Source organism: Protobothrops mucrosquamatus, unplaced genomic scaffold (assembly GCF_001527695.2).
Source record: "Protobothrops mucrosquamatus isolate PMUCROS unplaced genomic scaffold, P.Mucros_1.0 scaffold1773, whole genome shotgun sequence".
Taxonomy (NCBI): domain Eukaryota; kingdom Metazoa; phylum Chordata; class Lepidosauria; order Squamata; family Viperidae; genus Protobothrops; species Protobothrops mucrosquamatus.
Window position 1 is genome coordinate 5,033 of NW_015387911.1, and position 18,410 is coordinate 23,442.

The following is an 18,410-nucleotide window of genomic DNA, read 5'->3' on the forward strand; positions in this document are numbered from 1 at the left end:
TAACAAATCATTTGCCCTGGCACGGGGAGAAGTCCCACAACGTGGACTTGACATTCAGCTGCGGAGAAAACCCTCTGCAGAGCATTATGCATTATGCATGGGATGGACCTCGGCGGGAAGAGTTCTCCAACTGGTTTGCAAAACTAAATCATCATCCACCCAGTTTCTGGCCAGCATCCTTCCTCTCTCCTTTCCCCCTGGCTCCTCCTAGATGCCGGGAAGCCTGCTGGCTGGGGATGATGGGAGCTGCGGCCCCCCAGACCTTGGAGTAAGATTTGCATCCGACTGTACCCAAGGAGGGTGGCAGCGCCTTTGTCAAGGATCTGGGACTCGGGGAGAGCTCCTGCCGTGGAGCCATGCGAAGTCACCGCCAGCATTTAAATGCGCATTTATTTCAGGAATGTTCAGCATCTCCCCGGACAGGAAAAGACAGGGGCACAACCCCTGCTGGATCGCTCAATGGAAAACAAAAGGGAGGGGAGAGCAATGGGGGGGGGGGTTTGTTTCAGGAAAGAAAGAAAAAATGTTGATAGAATTGCAAATAGCGGCGGAGGATTCCCGGCCAAGTTCTGAAACGGCCCCCAAATGGACTCGTCTTGAGGGGGGGGGGTGTTGCCAAGTTCCCAGCCTTCCTGGAGAATTTCTCCCTGTCTGGAGACAGGCTTTATATGGCCACCTTCTAGAACAACTCCCCCCCCATACAGCCCCCCCCAGCTTTGTAAATCTCAGACGCAGCACCCACCCACCAGACAGACCAGGCCTGTGCAAAAGCCGCCTCTGGGAAGGGGGGGAAAAAACAGCGGAGCGTCTGATCTACGGCCATCTGGCTGTCAGGAGCCCGAGGCCTTCCAAACTGGCTGCATTCACACACAGAGCCCGGGCAGATCGGCCTGCCGCTCACACGGCGCGACCCATCTGGCAGCAAAGAAGAGGTGGCTTGGGTTCGGATTGCCACATCTCTCCCACGCCGAGCGTTCCTACCGCCGTGTTTTCGGTTTTTCAGACGCTTCTCTCGTAGGTTTAGCTCTGTTCCGCTGACCTCCTGTCTTTTTTTTCTCTGACGGAGGCAGGCGGTCCTCTACTTACGACCAAAGTTACGACGCCACCGGAAAAAAGCGACTTGTAACCGGTCCTCGCCCTTAATGGCCGTCACATCCAGGCAGTTACGTGATCGAAATTCAGGCCCTTGGCAAGTGGGATTATTTGTGACAGTGGCAGCAACCTGGGGTTGTGTGGTGCCCATTTGCAGCCCCTTCCAGGCGTTGTCCGACGTGCAAAGTCAGTGGGGGGGGATCTGGATTTGCTTAACAACCTCCTGATTCACTTAACAACCGCAGGGATCGACTTAATAATTGTGGCAAAAAGTTTGTAAGACCGGGTCCATATAAAGGCAAACTTTTGGCACCATCACTTTTTTGCAGTAATAGTTTTTTTTGGGGGGGGGGGGTTGGACTGTTTGGGCTGAAGGTGGCTACAGGCTGGCTACTCCTACCATAGCAAACCAAGGGTCTAAGAGCTGTGAGGTTTGCGTTTCACAACCACCCTGCAAGGCAGCCCCGGCCAAGAGATCAGGTTTGTCCAATCTTAGCAGAGCTGCAAAACCAAACCTAACATGATGTATTGATTTGTTTGAATTTGACCTCTACGGACGGTGAGTCGTCTCACCGTCGGGGCTCTAGGCAGCTAGCGAGAGACTTAGAAATTCAATTAAAAATGCATAAAGGCAGCACCGGAAGGCCCTTAAGGACAGCCAGGATAAACAAGCCATCCGAGATAACTGGAAAACCTCAGCTATGTGGCCTCTGACCTCCCAGCCCAGGAACGAACCCATCCACATCTCCCATGCTTTGCAGAAGGCCTGCAGAGTTCGGGCCAGTTGAATCTCAGGGGTACATTGTCCTAAAAGGACGCACTCTGTCTTGGCTTCTCTGTGACCTCTTTCTTTTCCTTCTGCTTCTCCTCCTCCTTCCTCTTTTCTCATGCTCTTCTCTTCCTTCCTTCTTTCCTCCTTCTCTTTCTCTTCTCTTCCTTCTTTCCTCCTCCTCTTCTCTTCTCTTCCTCTTTCCGCCTTTTCTTCCTTTCTCTTTCTCCTCCTCCTTTATGATGTGTTCCAATATCTCAGGGGCTGCCCCAAAGAAGAGGGAGTCAAGCTATTCCCCAAAGCCCCTGAAGGCAGGACAAGAAGCAACGGGTAGAAACTAACCAAGAAAAGAAGCAACCTAGAACTAAGGAGAAACTTCCTGACAGTGAGAACAATTAACCAGTGGAACAACCTGCCTCCAGAAGCGGTGAATGCTCCAACACTGAAAGTTTTTAAGAAGAGACTGGACAGCCATTTGTCTGAAATGGGATAGGTTTTTCTGCCTGAGCAAGGGGTTGGACTAGATGACCTTCAAGGTCCCTTCCAACTTTACTATTATTAATATTTATTATAACTCCTCTTTTTCTTCCCTCCTTCTCCTCCTCTTCCACCCTTCTCTGTCTTTCCAGTAAAATCTTAGGCCTGAAGGCACACCGGAAGGGAAGTCTACCTTTAAGGAAGAAGGTGGCTGGAGGCCCCCCCCCTCCCGGAGCTTTATTGTTCTTTTAGTTGACATTGCTTTATTATATCTTCTAGGCTGCTTAAGAGGAAGTGGTGCCACTCCCTTTCAAATGAGTATCAACTTTTTTTAAATATATAAATAGAAATCCTGCCGTTTTCCCAGCTTCCTCAGAATGAGAGAGCTGTGGAACAATAGCATTCCTTAGCACAGAACTGATGGGTTTCGGGCTACCTGGATATTAACCGTTGAACTTTAAGGAAATGGCAAGCATAATGTGAAACCCAAGAAGGTTTGATGTCCAAAAGTAGGGGATCGAATCGTTGGTTGTTCTCTGAGACATTTTATGACCAGGTGAGGGAACATTGTCAATGCCAGGAAAGTCATCCAGCTGAGAGAACACCCAGGACCCCACAAGGCGTGTTTCCTTTCTACTGGAGTTCTTTCCAATAACACACAAATTCAGAGTTTTAACAGAATGGAAGGGACCTTGGAGGTCTTCTAGTCCAACCCCCTGCTCAAGCTGGAAGACTGTTTGGGCAGAAGGATACTGTTCCTTCCCGCTCTCTTTTATGGACTGTTGTAAGATGCCTAGAATCATTATAACCCAGTGTTTCTCAACCTGGACAATTTTAAGGCATGTGGACTTCAACTCCCAGAATTCCACAGCCAGCACTGCTGGCTGTGGAATTCTGGGAGCTGAAGTCCACATGCCTTAAAATTGTCAAGGTTAAGCAACAGTGTTATAACCTGAAGTCCTCATTTAGCAAGTTTGCAGTGACAAAGAAGAGACTGGACAGTCACATGACTTGAGATGGTACTATAGGATCTTCTGCTTGAGCAGGGGGCTGGACTAGAAGACCTCCAAGGTCCCTTCCAGCTTCTATTCTGATTGATTGATTGATGACCTTCCCAGGTCCACAAAGCAAAGGAAAGCAGTCGCAGTTTCATTTAGCAATCACTTAACGAGCCAACTGTGGTCACTAAACAAGGACTACCTTTATGACATAGGCAGCTATACCTCCCATCGTAAACAATATTCCAAAAATATAGTCCGCTAGCAGACCCAAGTCCTTCAAATCCTTAGCTGCTTTTCCTATCATGCCTTTTTGGCAACGCGAAGCGAAAGAAAATAAACTAAGTACAATACACTGCGTTGAAGACCGAGGAGAGAAAATTGGTTAGATGCTATTTTTTAATCTCCAAAAGTTCTGCTGACTATTTTCACCGACACTCACTTCATTAAGTCTCTATTTTTAGATCTGTTTGCCCCGAGCCTGTTACTTACTGCAGGCCAACTGGCAAACTTTTAGAAATGAGTAAGGATTCTTAAAGAGAACCCAGTGGCCCCCTTGGCAGCCTGACCAGAAATACATAAAAAGGAATCCAACATCAGATATCAAACCTATCAACCTCAGAAATGGACTATGACTTCATTCCGTCGCCCTGCCCAGAACTATCAACGGCAATCACTGCAGGGAAAAAACCTGAATAAACAGATCTGACAAGTCTAAGGATAAGAGAGATTTCCTGCCGAAAAATTAACAAATCAGGAGTGGCATGAAAATTCAGCCCGCTTGTGGCCAGTCAGGATCTTCAACCCATCAGAATAGAGATGGAAGGGACCTTGGAGGTCTTCTAGTCCAACCCCCAGTTCAGGCAGATCCTATACCAGGGGTAGGCAACCTTGGCTCTTTTATGACTCGTGAAGTCCACGAGTCATAAAAGAGCCAAGGTTGCCTACCCCTGCCCTATACCATTTGTGACAAGTGGCTGTCTGGTCTCTTCTTAAAAACTTCCAATGATGAAGCACCCACAACTTCTGGTGGCAAGTCGTTCCACTGGTTCATTGTCCTCCCTGTTAGGAAGTTTCTGCTGAATTCCAGGCTGCTTCTCTCCTTGATTAGTTTTCATCCACTTTTTCGTCTCGCCTTCTGGTGCTTTGGAAAATAAGATGACCCCCAAATCCTGCAGCCGTTCTTCCTATGTTTTCATCTCCAGGTCTCTGATCGTCTTAGTCGCTCTTCTTTGCGCTTTTTCCCAAAGTCTCAACAATCTTTTGTGTAACGTGGTGAGCAAAACTGGATGCCGTATTCCAATCCGAATAGAGTTATCTTATTAGTAAGGGATGAGGTATTAGGATGAGAAACAGATATGTTTGTGAAATAAAGTAAGAAGCAATCTGAGTAAATAACAAATGTATTTTAGATATGACAATTATTTTGTAATGAACGAAGGGAATTTTGGGTCACCCGAAATCTGGATATTAAGTTAACTGGAATACTGTAACTGAAATTAGGTAAAATTCAAAACAGGATACGAAGGCGTATAAGACAAAATATATTGATAAAATGTCTTAACTGACTGAATTATAACTAGCAATGTATTAATTTGAATGTGATATAATAACTAAGGGAAATAGAGAGGAAATTTTTGATGATGTAACCTGCATGAAGGAGCTTGTTGCTTCCTTAACACTTGGAGCTTTGTAAAATTGGAAAATTAATAAAACTTGTTTTTTTGAAAAAAGAATATAGAGTTGGAAGGGATCTCTTTTCACATCGCTGCCTCCCAGGGCTGGTTTTAGGGGGGAAAGGGGAAGGAAATTTGAAATCTCAAGCAGTAAGAATAGAGATAGTTCTCAACTTACAGCTATGCGTTTAGAGACCATTCAGAGTTACGACGGCACTAACTTATGACCATTTTTTCACACGTGCGACCGTTGCAGCATCCCCAAGGTCACGGGATCAACGCTCGGCCACGTGGCAACTGGTTCCTATTTATGACGTCCCGGAGTCACGTGATCCTCTTTTGCGACCTTCTGACAATGGGGAAGTCAGATTTACAACCGTGTTACTAACTTAACGGCGGTGATTCAATTAACAATTGTGACAAGCTTTGGGGCAAAAGTACTTAACTATCTTACTTAGTAACGGAAACGGTGGCCTCCGTTGTAAGGCGAGGACGACTTGTAGAGAGAGAGGTAAGGCGGCAGGGCTTTATAAAACCAACTCAGGCAATTCCCCCCACCCAAAAAAAACCCCAACACCTCAGGAAACGGGAAGCGAGGCCGCGTTCCTTTCTCATGTTTGTTCAGGTAGGGAATCAGTTTACAGGGAACAACCAGGCCCTTTCTTCCCCGTTTCAGAGGTTCTGGGCCCGGTTCCCAGTTCCCGGGCCAGCCCGAGAGATGCTTCATTCAGGCTCGTTCCCAAGTGGGAACCCAGAGCCGCTGCAGAGCCAATCGGAGGAAGGAGAAAGCCGGCGTCTGTTTTGCAAGCCAAGATCGGTGCAAAACGAGCTGGGAAAGAGTGGAGGGCGAGGCCGCCGATAAAAGCCCAGCAATCTTCCTTCAACAATAGGCCTCCTTCAGCCGCTTCTCAAATTATCCCTTTGTGCTCAAGGCTCTTTTTAAGCAGGTTGTTCTTTCCAAGGGGAAAAAAAAAACACCTGTCAACGCAGGTCACCGCGGCTGGCAGGATAATCTGCAGTTGGGGAACCCAAAGCGCGAGGGCCATTCGGAGCGGACCGAAGCGTTGGAATCCAGTCGGTCCTCGACTTATGACGGGGCTGGAAAAAGCGGCTTATAAAACCGGTCCTCGCAATTACAACCGTCGCTGCGGCCTCTCTGCAATCACAACCTGGGTGGCTCGGCAACCAGCTCACGTTTGCAAGGGTGGCAGCATCCCGAAGGTCACGTGATCGCCATTTGCAACCTTCCCCCCTCCCCGGGGGGGGAGAGAGAACCTCCAAACAAGCGAAGCCAATGGGGGGGGGAAAACCTGGATTAGTTTATCGACTGCGGCAGGTTGTAAAATTGGGCGCGACTCGCTTAAACAACCGCCTTTAGCGACAAAATTGTCACGAGTTGAGGGCCGCACAAGTCGTTCTCGCTTAGGAACCATTCGGAGTTCCCATCTCGACTGTGGGTGGTAAGTTGAGGACTTGAGAACGGGAAGTCGGAAGCTGCCCCGCTGGATCACGGTCAGATGGCTTGGTGGACTAGCCGTGCCTGCTCACCTGGTGGCCTCAGGTGTTTCTGTGCCTTGGAGCCTCTCCCAGTCTCAAGGCCACACCCTGTGAGTCATTCCCGTTGGAGTTGCAAGCCCAGGTGTGCATGGGAATAACTGCACCCACAACCCGCTTTACGGCTGGAGAAACCCTTCCCTTGGACAAGGTTCAGTCAGTCATGGAGGCACAAAACGGCAACTAAAAGTCACTTGGCCACCGACTAGCCCACTCACAACTGAACCCTGGATCCTTGTTTCTTCCCCCCACCACGCCCTGATTAAGATCAACACAGAGGGCGATGAGCTAACACAGGGGTAGGCCACCTTGGCTCTTTTATGACTCGTTGACTTCAACTCCCAGAATTCCTGAGCCAGCATGGCTCGGCATGGAAACCTCTCCCTTTCCCCTCAGCATGGCTGGCTCAGGAATTCTGGGAGTTGAAGTCCACAAGAGCCAAGGAATAGCAGTCAACTCTTATTTCCTCACGTGGCTCCCCAGCCCCATCTAGTGGAGATTAGAAGAACAGCACAACCTGGGTCACAATCGGATTATCCCACTGTATTTTAAGTTTTATTAAAAAAAAAATTTTTTTAACCCTGCCTTTATTAATTAAAGCATTTTTAACCTTTGGCCTGGATTTCGAGGGGTGGCTCTTATCCACAGAGGGCAGAGTCCAAGGCCACAGATGTCATCCTGCAGATCTCCTGTGTGGCCCAGGCTCCATTCTTAGGTGGCTTCCCGTCACTCTGAGAATTGCCCAGGCTTACTTATCTATTTTATTTATTCCGTACTGTGTAGCAAAATGCATCCAATTCACAGAAACAACATGCAAAATGCGTATCAAGATGTAAAACAGCAGAGCTGTGAATTATTTTAAAAACGCACAGGACGAGCGATGCAACAGAATTATGAATAAAATCAAATTGCCCGTGCTTGACAGGCTCAGCAGTTAAAGATGCTGAACTTGTCAGCTGGAAAGCTGACAGCCCGGGTTCAAGATCCGAGCGCCGCGCGACAGGGTGAGGTCCCGTTCCTTGCCCCAGCTCTTGCCCACCTAGCAGTTTGAAAGCATGCAAATGTGAGTAGATAAATAGGTACCACTTCAGTGGAAAGTAACAGCCTTCTGTAGCGTATAGCCATGCTGGCTACATGGCTGACCACGGAAAATATCTTCAGACGACACTGGCTCCCTGGGCCAAGGAACCAAGATCAGCACTGCGCCCTGGAGTCGGACACAACTGGACAGAGGAAACTTTTACCTTTTACCTGCCTGGTAAGAATCCAGAAAGCCGGACTGAAGTAACAGCTATATATACTATTGGCAAATCAGACAGTGGTTTATTGGTTTTAAAAATGGGACTGAAATTAGTATGGTGGATAAGGAGAGTGCCAGGGGGGGATCACTGGGAAGAAGCCATGATACTGGAAACACCTGAAAGAAAGCAGAGAGGGAAGAAGAGAGAGAAATTCAGAATAATAATTTCTGAATTCAGAAATTCAGAAGCATTGCGACTGGCAAAGTTCAGCTCACAACGTCATGATGGTTGTTAGGATCTGCCTACACGGGGGGACCTCATCAAGTCAAAAGAGGGAATAAGCACAGCGTCCAAAAATTAGAAAAGAGTTACCCTAGGCTTCTGAGTTCCAATGGAACGTAACATACACAAACACATACACACAGATGTCCCTCTCAGTGACTTCTGAGTAAGGCAACATCAGACAGGAAAAAGTGGTGGCATGTGCTATTTACATATTGTAACACTTAGCTTTGAATGGCAGTTAATCTGTAAATTATCCCCTCTTTAGTTTAGTAAAAAATAAAAAATATAGGAGGAAAATGAGCAGGAGAAAAAGACACACTCACTGTCAAAGTCTATTTTCTCCACAATATTTTTAGGCTTGATGTTCTCTTCCTGGTTGCAAATAAATATTGTCCCAGGCTCCGTTTCTACCCAGCCATATTTACTCATCCAAGACTTCAGCTGATTATCTGCAACAAAGAAGAAGAGTTACAAGCTGGGAGGATTGGGCCAAAGAGAGAATTCCGCGTTTCATTTTTTCCTTCAGGTTTATTACCACGATTGTTAATGCAAAATACACCAAGAGCAGCACAGTTGTAAAAGCAATGGAGAATCTGGAGTGGGGGGGGGGGGAAACGAAATGAATTATATAGCTAAGAACCCGGGAATCGTTTCACCGTGTGGAAAACTAGAGAGAAATGTAAAATTCATTTGCTTTCCATTTGAACATGCGCCGATCCACAGTCACCTTAAACCAGGAGACGGGCGGCAATTTGATTGAGATAGATAGGTAGGTAGGTAGAGAGAGAGAGACATATTTTTCCATGTTTTCTCCACCTCCTCCCATTCTAAATATCAGCAGGCTCCAAGGGACAGCAGAACATTTTTACGAGTCCATGTAACAAAGGGAAGGAAATTATATACCTGCCTTTACAGCCACTCACCTGTTAGGTCACCCAACATTTTGGCCAGGAGCCAACGGTCAATATGTTGATATGTGATTCCAACTACATGGCAAATGACTGCAAAAGGAAAAAAGATTCACTGAGAACCCTAACCGGGGTTAAGACGACAGACTTTAACTGAGCTTTAAAGGAGGGGGGGAGGGGAGGAGATTTGCCAGGTGAGGAGGGACTGCAAGACTTGTCACTTAAGTGACTTCAAATCACTCTGTAGCCAGGGCCTTCTGCAAGGGGTGCAGCGTCAAAAAAAAACCAGGAGGATTTCAATTGTGCAGTTCTGGCTGCTCTCTTGACTCTTTTATTTTTTGACAAACACCTCCCAAATACTGAAAGACATATAAAGCAGGGATGGGGAGGGGGGGGGAGAAAAAACCCTTCCTACGTGGACACTACTTGAGATCCCCAAGCAAATTGCAATACTTTTGACTTACATTTCCTAACCGAATCTTCGAATCCGACAATCCCATCTAGGAGCTTCATATTCTTATCCAGAGCTTGCTATTATTAAAAAATAAATAAAAATAAGAGAGGATAGTCTTAATCCAGTGGTGGCGAACCTATGGCACAGGTGCCAGAGGCGGCACTCGGAGCCCTCTCTGTGGGTACACGTGCCGTTGCCCCAGCCTCGCCTCCCCCCGCAACTCCCTCCTCTCCAGCAGCCCCCCTGGAGGAGAGTCGCCCCTGAGCGTGGCCCACGCGGAACAACGCAGCCAAGGACATGGCAGCCAGACAGCATAGACAAGACTCTGCCCTCATGCCCTATTCCGCACAGTTGATGCTGCGGGGCGCGGGCATAGGGCGTGGCTGCCATGGCACCGCTGGGCTGCCTGGGCAATCTGCGGCGGGCCCTGGAGGCGGTGAGTGGCCATGCGGGCAGGCGGGGCAGTGGACGGAGCGGAGGCGGAGCCAGTTTTTGGGCACTCAGTTTCTAAAAGGTTCGCCATCACTGTCTTAGTCGATGCCAGGACAGGGTCTGTGACAGATATTGGTCTACTTTCCTATAACGAAAGCATCTAAATTTACTGTTTCAGGAGATTAAACCAAAGCAGCACAAAAACTGACCCAACAACCCGACACATATTAAACCGCCATGTCCTCCCAGAAACCAGTAGAACAAGTGTGTTGTTCCGCAGATGCTCCTTGCATTGCTTGTACAGGCAGTCCTTGACTTAAATGATCACAAATTTCCATTCCGAAGCTAGGCAGTTGTTAAGGGAGTTGCGTCCGAGTTTACAATCTTTTTTTTTTACAATTGTTAAGTGAATTGACCAGCCATTAGGCAAAAGGAGCTTCCCCCGTTGACTTTGCTTTGGCTAGCTGGGAAGGTTGCAGACGGTGATCACGTGACCCCGGGATGCTGCAACCGTCATAAATACACATCGGCTGCCGAGTGCCCAAATTTCGATCATGTGACCGCAGAGGCTCTGCAACAGTGATGAGGGCGATGAGTCAATCATAAATCACTATTTTCAGTGCTCTTGTAACTTTGAGCAGTGGCTGAATGAACAGTTGTACGTCAAAGTCTACCGGTATCAAAAGTGTTTATTTCACAAAAACAAAAGCCTGTTGTTTGATTTGATTTCCACATGCTTTCTTATTAGTCACACTTTGTTGTTGTTAGTTGCGAAGTCGTGTCCGACCCATCGCGACCCCATGGACAACGTTCCTCCAGGTCTTCCTGTCTTCTGCCATCTTCTGGAGTCCATTGAAGCTCACGCCTCCTGTTCAGTGACTCCATCCAGCCACCTCCTTCTCTGTGGTCCCCTTCTTCTCTTGCCCTCCATCTTTCCCAGCATTAGGCTCTTCTCCAGTGAGTCCTTCCTTCTCATGAGGTGGCCAAAGTACTTGAGTTTCAACTTCAGGATCTGGCCTTCTAAAGAGCAGTCAGGGTTGATCTCCTCTAGGACTGACCGGTTGGATCGCCTTGCAGTCCAGGGGCCTCGCAGGAGTCTTCTCCAGCACCAGAGTTCAGAGGCCTCCATTCTTTGGCGCTCAGCCTTTCTTACGGTCCAGCTTTCACAGCCATACATTGCACTGGGAAAACCATGGCCTTGACTATGCGCACTTTTGTTGGCAGGGGGATGTCTCTGCTTTTGAGTATGCTGTCTAGATTTGCCATAGCTTTCCTCCCCAGGAGCAAGCGTCACATTAGTCTGTGTGAATCTATTCATAAAGTTGACTTACCCAGAAAGCCTGAAAGTGGCAGTTCTCCAACAGCTCCCCCAAGTATAAGATCTGACGGATTGGGCTCTCCTCTTGCTGGCAGGAACAGAGTTAAGGAATGCTACGTATGAAGCTGGGGAAAATAATGGAATTCCTCCCCCCCACCCCCATCTTTTGGACCAGACAAGCTACGAAATGCTCCCACATTGCTCAGCTAAAACAGAGGCTTTTTAAGTACAGCAGATATCACACGTTCACCTACCTGAGTAAACATAATGATATATTTCCCACGAGCTACAGTAAGAGACATTATACAATATGAAAACTGAAACCGCTGAGCCTTATACAGCAGCAGGGACATGAAAAATATCCGCTGCCCGCAAATAAAAATAGCAGCTCTCCCTCCTAATCTTTTGTATTTTGGGCAAAACTGAAAGCAACTGTTGTTTTTTTTAATGAATATTTGTAGGGCCACCCATCTCACAAAAATATGATTCTGGGCAGTGTACAACAGTGATTTACACACAAAAAAATCAACGTATTTATTTACGTATCCTATTTATAATGGCTGTCCATCTCTCAAAAATGTGGCTCTTGGTCAGGAGTGGGCAACTATAGCAACATTACAACCTGTGGCCTCCAACTCTCAGAATTTCCGAGCAGCGTGGCTGGCTCAGGAATTGTGGGAGTTGAAGTCCACAGGTCGCAAAGACGCCATCGTTCCCCATCCCTGCTTTAAGCCATTGTTCTCCACTGAATTCTCCATCTAGACTTTTTTTTTTCTGGCGAGCGGAGTTAATGGGAGGCTTGAGCTCCCAATACGGGGACGTTATCCTAGAGTAACAAACAAGTTAGGATACATGAGCCTGATCAATCATGCACTTGCACAGTGTGAAGTCCGTGTGGGGCAGATTGGTGAGTGCTTTGAGGAGAATCTGGGCAGTCACCGAGACTTGGAATAAGTTAGGGTTAAACTGATACCTAGCGGAGGAAACGATGGCAAGATCAAAACCCGACAAAACCAACATGGATCATAGCATTTCTGCTCCTGAGCAACCATTTGCAGGATTTATCCCTCTGGAACATATTTGTTTCATTTATTTAAGAAAATTTAGATGGCCACTCAACTCATTCTCACAGACCCCAGGCAACTTACAGGGATAGAAGATTAAATCAACAACAATGAAATAGCAATAACTCCTTCAACCTCCTGCCAAATGAGTCCCAAAGGTGCTTTTTTCCACGGGGCAACTGGACTTTCTTATTTTTCTTTGAAGACATTTCACTTCTCGTCAGAGAAGCTTCTTCAGCTCTGACTGGATGGTGGGGAATGAAAGAGCTGAAGAAGCTTCTTGAATGAGAAGCGAAACGTCTTCCAAGAAAAACAAAGTCCAGTTGCCACATGAAAAGCATCTTTGAGACAAACATGGCCTGGAGGACTGAGAATCTCCATAGACAATCAAATGAGTCACCAGATAGGCTCCATCCCGCTTCTGGATTCTCCAGGCCTTGCCTTCAGGGCTTTGTGGAAAGATTGTCAAAGTGTCAAAAGATCAGCAACTCACAGTTTGAGCACAGCCAGATTGGCTTCCAAGTCATAGGCATTCTCCTTGGCCTGGGTCTCCACGTAGTGCTGCAGAGTGACAAGATTTTCCGGGTTGTATCTGAAATTCAGGAAAAGATGGAACAGCGGTCAGGAAGGATGTCCTAAGAGCCGATGGAGGCAGGCAGAAGTTCCTTGGACTTCCAACCCCTGGCATCAATGTTGTACTGAAAAGCTCCAGTTCCCCATTTCCGCTTCTGGTGCCTCCTTGCACTCTCCTCTCCTCTCTGGACCTGGCCTCCCTCAGCTGTCAGTCACAAGAACGAAAGGTTTGTTTGTGGAGTTGCTCAACCACAAAATGTATTAAATTTATATGCCACCCATCTTATCTGGAGGCAGCTCTAGGCAGCTTGCAATCCATAAAAAAAAGAGCTAAATCATTCAAACAATAAATAGTAACACTAAAATCAATTTTGTCTCTCCACTGCAGGATGAGGGCTTCTTCTGCAGGTTTCCAACCAATACGGACCTGAGCTTTCCTTTGCCAGTTGGGCCCGCAATACTTGCCGATGTCGTCGCTCCATATTATTTTGGGGTCTTTTTCATGGATGCTTTTAAAAACTGATTTAAAAGTGACAAAGAGGGGAAGGAAGAGAGCAGGAAATAGAAAAGAAACAAGGATAGAATATAGAATAGACTAGTAACAGAAGAACAGAACAGGGACAGAAAGAGAACAGGAATGGAATAGAGTAACAGAGCTGGAAGGGGCCTTGGAGGTCTTCTAGTCCAACCCCCTGCTCAGGCAGGAGACCCTATCCCATTGATGCGCCCAGAGGCAAAATGCAAGAAAGGAAGCCCAGAGCCCCCCCAACTCAAATGCTCTTTCCTCCCCCCCCTTTTCCAGGGGTCTCCAGGTGGGGCCCCTCCAGCTCGATTAAAAAAAAACCCCAACTAATAATTATTATAAAAATTGGGAAGTAGACTAATTCCTTCTGCCCCATCCCTGTTTCTCCCCCTAAATCCTTTTTTCTTTCTTCTTTTGAGGTAAAAGGAGATGTCAGAGGTGCAGAAATGCTGCCTGCCCGGCGAAGACGTGGGGTTCCTGAGCATGAGCAGAGCGCCACCCTCTCCCAGAGCTGCCTGCGGCTCCTGGCCGAGGCTTTCAAGGCCCCAAGGCCGCTTCGGGAAGTACCTGTCGATGCCCTTCAGCAGTTTCCCCACGCTCGCCCGCATCTGCTCGAAGGCCGCCATGGCTGCGGAGGCAGGAGAAAAAAAAAGGGGAGGCCGGAAAGGAAGCGGAAGAAGCCGAACGAAGGGAACTTCCTGTTGGGAAGGCGCCGATTTCCGTTTCCGCCCAGGCTTTGGCGGACGTCTTCGGAGCACACGTTAACGCATGCGCAGTGAAGACCGGCCTGCCGAGGTCGCCTAGAAGCGTTTCTCAACCCGTCGCTTTAAGATGCGTGGACTTCAACTCCCAGAATTCCTCAGCCGGCTTGCTGGAGACAGAGTAGGCGCCTTCCTTAGGCCCAGCAAATCCACTGAATTCTGGGAGTTGAAGTCCGCACGTCTTAAAGTGGCCAAGGATGAAAAAAAATACAGAGACGCCTTCCCCGCGCCCTGCCTTATAAGTAGTCCCGCCCACTTCCCGCCTCCTTTTAAAAAGCACGTGCTCTTTCACAATGAGGGATAGGAACTTGGCTTGCTTTCTTCATCACTCCTTTTGAAAAAAAATTTTTTCAAATTTTCCTAGCTGGGTGGGATAAACCACAAACGTTTATGAATGACTCCCAAGTCTTAATTAATAAATTCAGAGGGGGCTGTAGATTTGGGGGGGGGGAGGCATTTTCCCAATCTGCTTCTTCTCTGATCAGCTACCTCAATGCCCCCTGGCAGTGCCAACCAAGGGGGAGGGCAGGAAAGCAGGCTGGGAGCCCCCCCATTCCAGCATCTCTGCAGTTTACTTTGCCAGGCTCTGTTGCAGCCTCACCACCTTCCAAGGGCTCCCTTAATCAGGGATGGGATGGAGCTGGGGGCATCACTTTTAAGATTTGTGGACTTCAACTCCCAGAATTCCCCAGCCAGCATGGGTGGCTGGGGAATTTTGGGAGTTGAAGTCTGCAAATCTTTAAAGTTACCAAGGCTAGACACCTCTGCTTGGCTGGCTGGGGAATTCTGGGAGTTGAAGTCCGCAAGTCTTAAAAGTTGCCAAGATTGGACACCCCTGGTCTAGCACAAGTCTTAGCCTCCGAGTTTCGCTCCCATGAGATGCCCACTGTCCCAGCTTACGAGATAGTCAGTACAGACCAGAATCCACTGCTGGAGGCAACGGAGAAATCTCATAAATAAGGTATCACATGTGTTACCTGTGAAAGGTGCGACCCAGTGGAAGGCACAGCTGATGGGAGGTTTGGAACATCATCTGCCTCCAAGGTTATCAGGATCTTCCTTTGATCCCATATCACATTTGGAAAAGCCCCAAGACCCCAAAGGTGAATTGCATCCCGCATGTGGGTAGCTTTGGAGAAGAAGGATGGAGAGATCATCCTTTTTACAGTAAAATATCCATTTTAGGGTATTGATTGATTTCAATATATATGATCCACCACCTTACAGGAGGCAACTCTTGGCGGAAAACACAGTTAAAAGCATCAATTGCAACAATATAGGAAATGAAAATAACAAACTACTGTTCTTATTAGATAAGGGAAGAATCAATGTCTGACTTTGGGATTTGAGGACTAGATCTGAGCTGACTTGAGAAATATTGTGGTTTTTCAACGGTTATTTCTATTTGACAATGTGTTCTGTGAATCTACTATTGCTTCTCTTCTTGTCTTGTACTTAAAACGAAAAATCTTCCAACAAATAATCATAAAATTTCATAAACTTTATACCTAATAAGTAAGTTTGAATCTTCACCAACATAAAATAAAGACATGACTTTTTTCAACCTCTGGGGAGAACAAGATATAAATACATAAATAAATACATAAATAAATACATAAATATTATGTATTTATGTATGTATGTATGTATGTATTTATTTATTTATATCTCAGGGGCTGCCCCAAAGAAGAAGGAGTCCAGCTGTTTTCCAAAGCGCCTGAAGGCAGGACAAGAAGCAATGGGTGGAATCTAATCAAGGAGAGAAGCAACCTAGAACTAAGGAGAAACTTCCTGACAGTGAGAACAATTAACCAGTGGAACAACCTGCCTCCAGAGGTGGTGAATGCTCCAACAGTGGAAGTTTTTAAGAAGAGACTGGACAGCCATTTGTCTGAAATGGTGTAGGGTTTCCTGCCTGAGCAGGGGGTTGGACTAGATGACCTCCAAGGTCCCTTACAACTTTTTTTTTATTTTTTTTTATTATTATTATTATTATTATTATTATTATTATTATTATTATTATTATTATTATTATTATTATTATTATTATTATTATTAAACCTATTTTTTTGTCACTTTTTAACTTGTCCTGCTATTCTCCTCCCCTTTCCCCCCTTTATGTTAGCTTGCATTTGAACATTTGTTTTTGAAATTTAATAAAGATACTTTTTAAAACAAAAATAAAATAAAAAGGAGAAAAAGGGAAAAAGAAGTGACAGCTCAGGATAAACCTCAGCAAGAAATGAACATTACATAAAAGCTCACCTCGCCTCCCGATTTCATCTCTGAAGGTTTTCAAGAAGAGACTGGACAGCCATTTGTCTGAAATGGTATAGGGTTTCCTGCGTGAGCAGGGGGTAGGACTAGATGACCTCTAAGGTCCCTTCCAACTTTATTATTATTATTATTATTATTATTATTATTATTATTATTATTATTATTATTATTATTATTATTATTATTATTATTATTATTATTATTATTATTACTATTATGTCCCTTCCAACTCTATGATTCCGGTCTGGAGGACCTTCCCCAAAAATTCACAAAGTTGGAACCAATCTAATCTTGAGGCAACAGCATTCTAAGCACACATTGTTGTAAATTATTTGTTCTTGGTGTGGCAGGAAACTCATTGATCAGAATAGAAATAAAAAAGGATTCTGAGAGAGATTCAAAAAAGATTTGGGGCAAAATGCAGACAGGAAAGACCCAGTGGTGGGATTCAAATAGGTGAACAACCGGTTCTCTGTGTGGATGCCGCTTCCGGAAGTCCGTTCCGGGCCTGGGCAACAAAAAATTAGCTACCGGGGTCTTCCGAAGTGGTGGGAACCGGTTGAATCCCACCACTGGAAAGACCCCATTCACATCCAAACTCCAGAAGGGTCCAGATGTTCTGGATCAGCTGAGAGGCCCTTTCACCACCAAGTTGCTCGCCCACATTAATCACGCTGCAGATCAGGAAGCAGAACCCTGCTGAGAAGTTCACCCGTATCCTGACCACAGTACAGAGAACAACGCCTACACGCGTGCAGAGTTTATAATCTCTGTCCGCACACGGGGGAAACCCTGAACAATGGATGCTCGAGAAGGGGCAGCTCGGCTAGAGATTTCCACCCGGGACCCCCAAGAGGACTTTGAACTTCTCCAGCGGGTTGGCGGAGGGACCTATGGAGAAGTCTATAAGGTAACCTCAACTGTCCTGCCATGGGGGTTTGGGTTCGAGTGCTGCTCCGGCACCTTTTTCAGCTGTGGGTTGCTTAAAACGGGTTTTGTTCCGGACATTAACAAATGCAACAAATAGAGATCAAGCTTCAAAGAAGAGAGAAGGTGCAAAGGATTTTTAAAAAATAAAATAAAAAAAGAACAAGTTCATATTAGTCTGTGCAACTTTGGGCCACATGATATAGGGGAAGCTGGTCTTATTAGTCTAATAGTCTAATAAATAAAGAAATAAGCATCTCCAGTTGCTTGCAATGCATTAAAATCCTGGTTGTATCTTAATTAAAACCCGTAAGGAAGGTTAATCTGATGGATGAGCAATAAATGTTCTGTAATTGTCTTTGGGGGTGGGGGAAAGTCCTCAAGGAGTTGTTGTTAATTGCGAAGTCATGTTTGACCCATCGCGACCCCATGGACAATGTTCCTCCAGGCCTTCCTATCCTCTACCATCTTCTGGAGTCCATTGAAGCTCACGCCTCCTGCTTCAGTGACTCCATCCAGCCACCTCATTCTCTGTTGTCCCCTTCTTCTCTTGCCCTCCATCTTTCCCAGCATCAGGCTCTTCTCCAGAGAGTCCTTCCTTCTCATTAGGTGGCCAAAGTATTTGAGTTTCAACTTCAGGATCTGGCCTTCTAAAGAGCAGTCGGGGTTGATCTCCTCTAGGACTGACCGGTTTGATCGCCTTGCAGTCCAGGGGACTCGCAGGAATCTTCTCCAGCACCAGAGTTCAAAGGCCTCCATTCTTTGGCGCTCAGCCTTTCTTAGGGTCCAACTTTCAGAGCCATACATTGAACTGGGAAAACCATGGCCTTGACTATACGTACTTTTATTGGCAGGGTGATGTCTCTGCTTTTTAGTATGCTGTCTAGATTTGCCATAGCTTTCCTCCCCAGGAGCAAGCGTCTTTTAATTTCTTGGCTGCAGTCCCCATCTGCGGTGATCGTGGAGCCCAGGAAGATAAAATCTGTCACTACCTCCATTTCTTCCCCATCTATTTGCCAGGAACTGAGAGGGCCGGATGCCATGATCTTGGTTTTCTTAATGTTGAGTGTCAAGCCAACTT

At 46.5% G+C, this 18,410-nt stretch overlaps 2 protein-coding genes across 2 annotated transcripts in view; one reads left to right on the forward strand and one right to left on the reverse strand.

Annotated features, from left to right (window-relative positions):
• Window positions 1-7,864: 7,864 nt before the first annotated feature.
• On the reverse strand, window positions 7,865-14,035 carry EIF3K (eukaryotic translation initiation factor 3 subunit K). The gene is made up of 8 exons (XM_015823105.2): window positions 13,932-14,035; window positions 12,762-12,860; window positions 12,057-12,177; window positions 11,218-11,292; window positions 9,465-9,531; window positions 9,016-9,093; window positions 8,416-8,541; window positions 7,865-7,983 (listed from the first exon to the last, which is right to left on the reverse strand). Exons 1-8 carry the CDS (start codon window positions 13,988-13,990, stop codon window positions 7,952-7,954), a joined length of 657 nt encoding a protein of 218 aa, XP_015678591.1. The 5' UTR covers window positions 13,991-14,035; the 3' UTR covers window positions 7,865-7,951.
• A 3,159-nt stretch (window positions 14,036-17,194) lies between these two features.
• The window catches only part of MAP4K1 (mitogen-activated protein kinase kinase kinase kinase 1), a 32,436-nt gene continuing 31,220 nt past the window's right edge, over window positions 17,195-18,410 (forward strand). Inside the window, exon 1 of the mRNA XM_029285493.1 lies at window positions 17,195-17,312. Within this exon, the coding sequence (XP_029141326.1) occupies window positions 17,202-17,312 (111 nt within the window). The 5' untranslated portion in view covers window positions 17,195-17,201. The remainder of the gene's footprint in view (window positions 17,313-18,410) is intronic.